The sequence below is a fragment of the Cucurbita maxima genome, unplaced genomic scaffold (genome assembly GCF_002738345.1).
Source record: "Cucurbita maxima cultivar Rimu unplaced genomic scaffold, Cmax_1.0 Cma_Scf00019, whole genome shotgun sequence".
Classification (NCBI taxonomy): domain Eukaryota; kingdom Viridiplantae; phylum Streptophyta; class Magnoliopsida; order Cucurbitales; family Cucurbitaceae; genus Cucurbita; species Cucurbita maxima.
The window spans coordinates 414656-424217 of NW_019272035.1; the positions used below are offsets into that span (position 1 = coordinate 414656).

The window sequence follows — 9562 nt, forward strand, 5'->3', positions numbered from 1 at the left end:
GGGGGGGGGGGGGGGGGGGGGGGGGGGGGGGGGGGGGGGGGGGGGGGGGGGGGGGGGGGGGGGGGGGGGGGGGGGGGGGGGGGGGGGGGGGGGGGGGGGGGGGGGGGGGGGGGGGGGGGGGGGGGGGGGGGGGGGGGGGGGGGGGGAGAGAGAGAGAGAGAGAGAGATGGCATTCATAAAGAATAATGTGAATAAGAGAGAAGAAAATAGAGATCTTACCAAAGGTATGCCTTTGGCTGCTCTTTCTTCTAAATACTTGGAGGGCTTGAAGAAATCGCCATATTGTTCTGACCATTTCTTGAGACTTGCATATACATGTTTAGGACCCACCAAATCCGCCCAAAACAGGAGACCACCGCTGCAAAAGATAGGGAGCCAATAACCATCACTCACCAATATATGCATAATTAAAGCATAAGGTAAAGGTTCAAATCTTCGTATTAAAAAAGTCGATGTTACTCTTTTATTCATCTCGCAATCTTCTATTCTGGGTAATTTTTTCGACTTTGTTTTCTTCAAGAGAAATGGAAATGGCAACCCAGTAGATTCTCAGATAATAGTAACCTAAAAAGGATAAGTGAAGTTTTAATACCGGTAGGAAGGAAAGCTCATTCCAAGAACAGTCGCAACATCAAGGTCGGACGGCCTAACGACGATTCCTTCTTCTACCACTCGACATCCCTCATTGACCACAGGAAAGAGTACCATTTCCAAAATTTGCTGATCAGAAACGGGTATAGGCTGCCGGAAGCAAACAAGAAGATTTAATACAGCAACTTGAAGATAGTGGTCATTTTATGCAGATTGTGCGTTCACGTTTATATAAATGGCGTCTGCTTGCACATTTTCAAGTACCTTTCCACTCGGCATAATGTTGGTAATGCGCCTAGACTCCTCCAGAATTGGTAAAATTGAAGGATCAGGCTTTGGTTTGCTTCCTTTCTCATAAATATAGAAACCCCGACCATTGTTTTTACCTGCACGGCAAAAATGCATATGCAGTTCACATTTCTGAACATGAATTCATAGGCACACATTCTCAAGAATTTCAGTACCGTCGCGTCCATTTTTCCTCATCAAGTCAATCAAAGGTGAGAAGAAAACTCGACCCGCAAATGCGGTGGAAAATTCTTTCCATACTGCAGTTGCCACTCCATATCCGCTTAAATCCTGAAGCCTGTATGCATAAGAAGCAATTAAGATGGTGCAGATAGAGGATTTGAGATTAAGCAAGTCTTACATTACTCATGCAAAGTTGTATATAAAATATGTACATCACTGACTGCCTTAATTCTGGTTTTGTGATTTTATTAAAAAAAAAAAAAAAAAAAAAATCTTGGTAACTTGATGAAAATTTTTTGACATACAGAATTTACTAGTTCCACGATATGAAGCATTGAACTGACCCAACCTATTCCTTCTAAATATCTATCAAAATTGTATTATCTTGAGAGAGAGGTAAAGAAAACCACCATTGAACAGTGCTGACCAGGGAGAAAATTGAATGTGAAATGAAGATACGATTCAAGAAATAAGAAAGAGACTAGTATCTTGTATGCCATGAGGTCAAATATAGAAATTAAATAATAATTCTCATATAAAGATGGGCAAGCAACATTGTTTATAATAAAGATAACAAGAGAAAAGATGCTAGTACTGAGGAATTGACTTACTGCAAAGGGCCCAAGGGAAGACCAAATTTGGTGATCACCCGGTCAATTCTGAATGGGTCGACACCTAAATTAATCAGAAAATGTGCAGCCTGAGCATATGGGAAAAATGCGCGATTGACTGCAAATCCAGTGCGGTTGCCCACAACAACAGGAACCTTCTTTATGATTTTTCCAACATTCATAAGATCAAGAATCACTTGTGGGGAAGTCTTTTCTGTCCGTACAATTTCGAGGAGAGGCATAATGTGAGCAGGGCTGTCCATAGTAGAAAGGTGTGAACAAAAGTTGCTAATAATTAGTAATTGGATTGGGTGAAAGAAATTATATAAAAGAGACTGCATATTACGAAAATGAAAATAAAAACATCATGTAACCTCATGGCTTGGGAAGACTAATACACATAAGAAAAAAGATAATGAGGTCAAATAAGGCCTTCATTGTTCTTTCTTCAATGAGGCAGTTAAGATCCATCCAATGTTACTCAAAATATTATCATGCTTATCCTTTGAAAATATGACGTGCATCTCAACATCTATTGTACACTCGCAATAATTCTATGAAGAGATGAAATTATAAAAGACAATCACAATACACGTTCCACCATAAGCTCAATATAATACAAGAAAATAACTATTAGATGCCCCTGTAGATCGAGTACCAGAGAGAACTTCACAGTAACATTGGATTCCAGTTCATATGTTTAACCTGATACTGGATGATGCTTATTACTTCCGGTTATTTGTGCAGGAAAGAAATTGCTATATCCTTTGAATTATTAGACTAGAACATTAATAATTTTGACTCCTGCAAACTACAAATCAGAAAAGGGAAAAAGGAGTTCACTCTACAGTCCACATAACATTCTCTTTTTTTTTTTTTCTCTTTTTTTTTCTTTTTTTTTTTCTTTTTTCTGAGCAAAAAATGGAAAACAACGTTCCTCACACACTGGTTGATGGAACTTAAGAGATTCAAAATGTTCCTTGAGATTCAATGCTGGTTGGCTTGGACTTGCACAGGGATTGACAGGAAGAACGGTAAACTTGAATTTTAAAGAAAAAAAAAACAAACAAACAAACATAAAAAGAAAAAAAAAACAAAAACAAAATTGGAATATGACCTGAAAAAATGCGCTCCAATTATTCGATCTGAGGATCTGGTTTTTTCTCCAACTAGATTGAGGTCGATAGTTGAGGTATTGGATGCCAATATACAGTGAGGAGGGCACACTTCCTCAATTTCACTAAATATCTTTTGTTTAAGGGGAACATTCTCAACAACCGCCTGCAAAAATGAGAATATGTCCTTGCCGTCAGTACAACATTAAAATTAAAAAGAATATATATGAATTTTATTCCGGAACTGAGAAAAATATTGAGACCAGAAAGATTGTCATAAATAATAGTAATCTGATGTCACCACAACCAAACCAATGTCATTGTAATTTAGGAAACATTGCTGTTGAAAATAGAATATAGAAACAAAAATTAAGAATTCACCTCAATCACCATATCCACATCTTTGAAGTCTGAATAATCCAATGAACCTTTAAGAATCCGAAAGGCTTTATCTGCCTTATCTTCTGTCAGCTTGCCTTTCACTACTAAGCCTCGAAGATTTGCTGTCAAATAATTAACAGATATAATTCCAAGGACAATAACGTTCAATGATGCACAATAATAATGCTTCTATTGAAATATAAAATAAAAATGAAAACAGTTAAAATACATTACAATTTTTGTTTTCAAGATTGAAGTAAAATTGTCATCAGCTTACAAGATGTACATTGTGAAACCTCAATCCCAATCTTGTTTAAATGTCTAAGGCATTGATATCCAAAAATCTTAGTTCCGTAATCTATAACTGTCAATAGCACTCCTTTTGTAAGGAACTTTCCTACTGGCTAGCATTAGACTGTCAAGAAATAGATCTTCCGCTAACGATTACAAGCCACAAATATATTACATCCATGCATACATATATATAGTCCTTCAGAAAAATAATCGTGACTTCATAAAAGGAGATGCTCAAGAATTGAGCAGGAAAAGATGTCCGACTCAAAATCAAAATACCTGGCTATATACAATAAGTATCCCAAGCTTGAAAAGTTCAAATCAAAGGAATTTCTTTGAAAAGTTTGGTCACTCAAGCGGAAGCCATATTCATAGCTCAAAAGACGCTCAAGACCAAGTGTAATATAATTGTTGCCATCGTTGTTATATATAATAATTTCAAATCAGAAAATAACATTACTATGCTCAAAATCCCAAAAACATTACATAATGATTGGCAAACATGCATTTTACAGTTTTGACTAACATGAATTGATACAGTGCAGAAACTCAATATATCTTAATGTTCATATTCCAACTAATTCACAGTAGATAATCGATAGCATTAACAAGATTGACTGGGGTATAGCATCCTAGACAGATGTTGGACCTAATTCAACTCAAACTTCTGTTATGACCTGGCAAGCATTGAGAAAATTGGACTATAGCAATTAAACGGGGAAGTACTTCAGTGATAGTATCTTCCACAAAAACAACAAATGTGCAATGGTGCTAGTCACCCAAAAAGATAACAAACAAAATCTTAAGGCTGAAATAATACTAGTTTAATGAAAAATCCTACCTTCAATATTTTTTGTTCCCTTTTGAAGATATTCAGCATTGATTTCCTTAAGAACAACATGGATGTTGCTTAAAATAAGAGCTGTTGCTATCCCGGAACCCATTAAACCACCCCCGATAACAGCAACTTTCTTCACTTGTCTTGGTTTAAGCCCACGATCAGTAACATTTGGTACCTGAGAAGTTCAGAAGTACAGTATCAGTTACACAAAGTTAGGTACTGATTCTTCTGGAAACCATAAATAAAATTGAAGAAAGACATGCCATATTGGAACGCATCATGGGAAAGAAATAGTGGATTCCTTTTTTTGGTTGCGTAAGGAGATAGAGGGTCTTAGTTTCTCGCATCAATAATGTACCTTTGATGTTAAACGCTGCGAAAAAAAGATGTGAACAAGACCTTTGGCAGTGTCCGTTGCTACAAGTTCCTTGAATACTTTATCCTCCTGCCACAATCATTGTTAAGTTAGTAACCTTGCCAGCAGCGAGTAAAAAGCCAGATATTTCAGCAAAAATAAAATTAAAACAAAAAACAACACCACCACCAAAAAATCAAAATTGGTGCAACGAAACCAAGTTGATCCTGACACACAGGAAAATACACCTTAAGACAACGTATGCAGAATCTAATACAAAGGTACCTTTAGAACTCCACTATATCCTCCATGAATTATTCCCTCTTCAATAACATCAATGCACGCAAGGTGCTGTGGTGTGTTTGGTGCAATCTTTTTTGCCAGCTCTCTAGCAGATTTTAGTGCCACACGAGCTTCAGCCAGGGACCCAATTTTGTCTGTCCTATGAAGAGTACGGATCCATGGTTTGCGTCTATCAGCAATATCTAAAGCCCACTTTCTAGCTACTTTCATCAACTCATTTGGACTGACAACATCATCTATAAGACCTAGCTTCTTTCCTTCTTCAGATGTGACTGTTTTAGATAACTGCGTAAAATGCAAAAAAAAACAAAAGAGGAGAGAGAGTAATCACACACTATTCTGTAACAAACAATCTGAAGAAAAGTTTAAGCCTACTTCCTAACAAAGTATAGGTACCAAATTATTTTTATAAGAATATAGAGGCCAAGAATATTTTCCCAAATAGAAAATGAAAATTTTTGGGTATCTTTACTTTAATAGATACATCAAGATAGTTGAGGAACCAATCATATCATAAAACATTTTCTTATTTCCCTCCGGTTATAGAAAATTTAGATGTGGTGACTGAAACACCAAAAACGGCGACTACCCGAGCTAATGATAGAGGCAAGAACACTTTTTTTGAAACGTATGTTGATTGAGGTGCTGGGTGAGGGCTTAAAGACCCTAATTTACTTCCTTCAAATTAACGTCTAAGATAAAATGGCATCTAATGAATTATGTCTACTAAGAATTTCTATGTAGGACTAGTCCTAACAAACAATAGCAACTCTCCAGTATCCTAGTCTATCCCAACCCATTACAGATTCCAATACTGTGTCATGAAAACCAAAGTAGAAAAGAGAATGTTCAACATACCAGCATCATTTCAATAGCTTTGGATAGGCCTACAAGTCTGGGAAGTCGTTGAGTGCCTGATAAATCAACCAGTACTCAGAAACTCGGTGACTGTTGTGAAGAGAGGGAAAAAAAGGAATCGAATGCTACATCCTCATAGTTGAGACTAAAGAATATGTTCAAAATAAAAATTTACCTCCAAATCCTGGAATTACTCCAAGAGTCAACTCTGGTAAACCAAGTTGAACTTTAGGAACAGCAATACGCGCATGGCTTGCCTGTATAAAGATGAATGATGTAATGCATCCAAAAATGAGGTGGAAAAAAAGGAATGAGACAATGCTCAACATGAAGTACGAACCAAAGCCATTTCTAACCCTCCCCCAAAAGCAAGTCCTTCGATGGCAGCAACAATTGGCTTCTTGGCATCTGCACTTATGGGAAAACAACACTGAATTATGGAGTTTCATTTTCATAAACAAACAAGTTCCATTGAACAATGAAAATCTTTCAGATAATAAGCGGGATAACACTAAAAAATGGCACGAGAAGAACCTTCCATTGTGTTGACTGCAATATCAACAGAGACATCAGGCAGGAGGGACACGTCCCCTGCAATTTAAGACACCATTTGAAAAGTTAAATTCTCGAACAAACTTCTCCAGCTTTAAATTCCTAACTTGAATTAGTATAAACGCACCAGTCTTGTGAATCTTTTCAAAAACGTTGATGTCAAACCCACCAGAGAACTTTCCTCCTTTGCCTTCAGTAAATTAAATTAAACGATCAAAATAAGATAGGAGCACAAAAACAAGGATGTTACTCAAATGTCAGAAATCCTGAAATGCTAAAAACAAGAATATAAGTTACTAGTTCATGTAGGAAAAATTCCTCAATATGCAGGGCCACAGACGTGATTGCTAGTTGTGTTGTGCTATCTATAATTAAGCCAAAGAAGTAAACTGGTAATGTACAAAGATAGGCGACAAGTAATCATTTATGTTACCATAGAAATTATGCATAGCTATATATTTATATATCTGATTTGATAAGGGGAAAATTGAAATATGAAAACATAATAACTAAAAACCTATTTGATAATCATTTGCGTTCTAAAAATTAAGCTTATTCTAAGACCCGATTACAGAAAGGACCCAAAATGAAACACACTCAAAATAACTTGACGTAGAACAACTTAACACGCCATTCTGGGGATTTTGTCAAAAGTTCATGATGAATTCGCTTTTCCTCATAATGAATTCGCTTCTCCTCATCACTTTCCTGCCGTTCTGGGGATTTTGTCAAAAGTTCATGTACGGAGTCCGTCTAAATCAAAATTGGATTTAATTGAAATTACATCGAGCGAGTTTAATGTTTGGTGTTTGTTTAATTTAATCCATCAGCTCGTGCTAAATAATTCGAACATGATGTACGGATGCATCACGAAGAGACTACCTGATCTAAGCAAAACCAATCACAAAAAAAAATCTTAAAAGTAATTTCCAACCAGCTCAAGTAACCAGCATGTCCTCAAAACGTTGAGCTGGAGATTGATTCTTACCAGTTAAAACGACAGCCTTCACATCATTTCTCCTCATCGCCTCATCAAATTTCGACTTCAAGGCAGGAAACACTGCATGTCCAGAAACAAAAATCCAAAATCCAAAAAATAAATATAAACAAAAACAGAACGCAAAAGAAAGAACTAACAAACAGAGAAAGAGATTAAAAAATAAAAAATAAAAAAATAATCTCAGACTCACTGGATCTTGCTAGAGCGTTTACAGGAGGATTAGACATGGTGATCACAGCAACGCCATCATTTCCGACCTCCATGGTGATTGAAGGTTCCGCCATGATCGAATAGCTTTCGTTAAGTTGCGTCTACAACTCTCTCTTGATTTCAGCAAAGAAACCAAAATCGAGACGAAATCGAAATGGATGAGCTCGTTTCTCGTTTGAAAACGAGTGAGTAGAAGATTTATACGGTCACTCAGCGATAAAGATGGCCGAGTTCGTGGATGGAAATAAATAATTCGCCGGAAATTTTATCGTTTTTTCCCGGAAAATAAATGTTATTTCACGTGATCTATCATGTGCAAAGCACGAGCTGTTCATTTCCAGGTGGAGCGATATCATTGGTTGGAACTATTCAGACCCATTGATTCTATTGGTCAAGAATTCTACCTACCCCCACACGGTGCGAGCGGAAGCATGGGATTTTTCCTCATTTGCATAATACAATTGCCAAAACAAAAACATGGAAGTGACATGGAAGTTACCTTGGCTTTATCCTGACCGACTGCCCGTACCCATAAGTCCTCATTTCGGGTCGGGTTTCCTACCATACCAACCCTATTTATTTTTATTATTTATTTTATTATATTACGCAAAATATGGTAGGTAGGTTTGTGTCCCCCAATGAAATTTTTAGTTTTTATTTTTTAATTTTTTAATTTTTTTCTAAATTATAATTTCTTGGAAGTTTTTTTCTTTAAATAATATAAATAAAGAAAATATATGCAATATTATTTATATTATTAATTATGTGCAAATTAAAAATTAAAGTTTGGAAAAAATAGAGTGAAATAAATATTTTGACAATAAAGAGTTATTAAAATTTTGAACACAGAGAAAGGGACAAAAGGACCGTTTTAGAGAGAGAAAAATAATAGAATTCAATTTTTATTTATTTATATACTTTTACAAATATTATTTACCCTCCACATTAGTTTATTTTAAATTTTGTACCAATAATTAGTTAAGTTATTTAAAACTATATTAAATAATTTGAATGCATTAAATAAGCTTATGATGTAGCATAACGAACCAACTTAACATGAAAATTATTTAATACTCAACAAAACACGTGTATTTTGTATAGCAATCACACTTTTTTTATAACAAGATAGTGATTGTGCACCACTTATTTTAATCCAACGTACAAATCAATCATGTAAAAATGGTATTTTGTGAATAATTTAAACGTATAAGTCGAGTCTCCATTTTGAGAGAAAATGTATATATAAAACGTGGGCGAGAAAAATCGTTGAAAATAAATTTGTAGAAAGAATTGTGAAAATCGATTGTATTAAAAAACGGTAGGCAAGAGAGATTATAATTCTTGCTCTGAAAGGTTTGCTGACTACTCGATCTTCTATAGTTCATTTAGAGGCAATTCAGGTACGACATTATATACAAAAAAAATATATAATAATAAAGTAACCCAACATGAAAAGCAAGCAAAGGAGTTTGCAACTACAAGCGACACGTCTTAGACAAACATGACCATGATATTGACAACGCTCTGAAATTTATACCCGTTATTAATTTGGGGTCAATATATCTGCTTAATTGAGAAGTCAACTATTTATTTTATTTATTATTTTTTCTAATTTCTAAATCCAAAAGCTACTTTACCTTTTTTTTTTTTTAAAATAAACATGTGTACATTTAAAAATGGTCACGTTTATAAATCACCTCAAATAATTTCTTAATATATTTAATGTGGATTAATTAATTTAATTAATTAGGTCCCATGTATTTAATAATCGTTTCGGTTTCTTAGTTTAATTTTTACCTGAAATAAATTTTGTACATATCATATTAAATGGAAAAAATACACTTTCCCTCCAATGTTTGAATTTTGTTATACTTTGGTCCACGAGTTTTTAAATCCAACATTTTAACCTTAAAATTTGAGATTTTTTTTTTTTTTTTTTTTTTTTTTTTTTTTTTTTTTTTTTTTTTTTTTTTTTTTTTT

The 9562-nt window shown here is 35.1% G+C and overlaps 1 protein-coding gene across 1 annotated transcript in view; it reads right to left on the reverse strand.

Moving 5' to 3' along the window:
* The window catches only part of LOC111493808 (peroxisomal fatty acid beta-oxidation multifunctional protein AIM1), an 8556-nt gene extending 749 nt beyond the window's left edge, over positions 1–7807 (reverse strand). The window contains exons 1-17 of the mRNA XM_023143666.1: positions 7563–7807; positions 7361–7432; positions 6500–6562; positions 6355–6411; positions 6161–6228; positions 5996–6077; positions 5821–5876; positions 4945–5247; positions 4663–4749; positions 4305–4479; positions 3170–3291; positions 2791–2954; positions 1674–1928; positions 1056–1177; positions 856–977; positions 593–741; positions 220–358 (exon numbers count right to left, since the gene is read on the reverse strand). Coding sequence (XP_022999434.1) covers positions 220–358; positions 593–741; positions 856–977; positions 1056–1177; positions 1674–1928; positions 2791–2954; positions 3170–3291; positions 4305–4479; positions 4663–4749; positions 4945–5247; positions 5821–5876; positions 5996–6077; positions 6161–6228; positions 6355–6411; positions 6500–6562; positions 7361–7432; positions 7563–7656 — 2130 coding nt within the window. The 5' untranslated portion in view covers positions 7657–7807. The remainder of the gene's footprint in view (positions 1–219; positions 359–592; positions 742–855; positions 978–1055; positions 1178–1673; positions 1929–2790; positions 2955–3169; positions 3292–4304; positions 4480–4662; positions 4750–4944; positions 5248–5820; positions 5877–5995; positions 6078–6160; positions 6229–6354; positions 6412–6499; positions 6563–7360; positions 7433–7562) is intronic.
* Positions 7808–9562: the final 1755 nt, after the last annotated feature.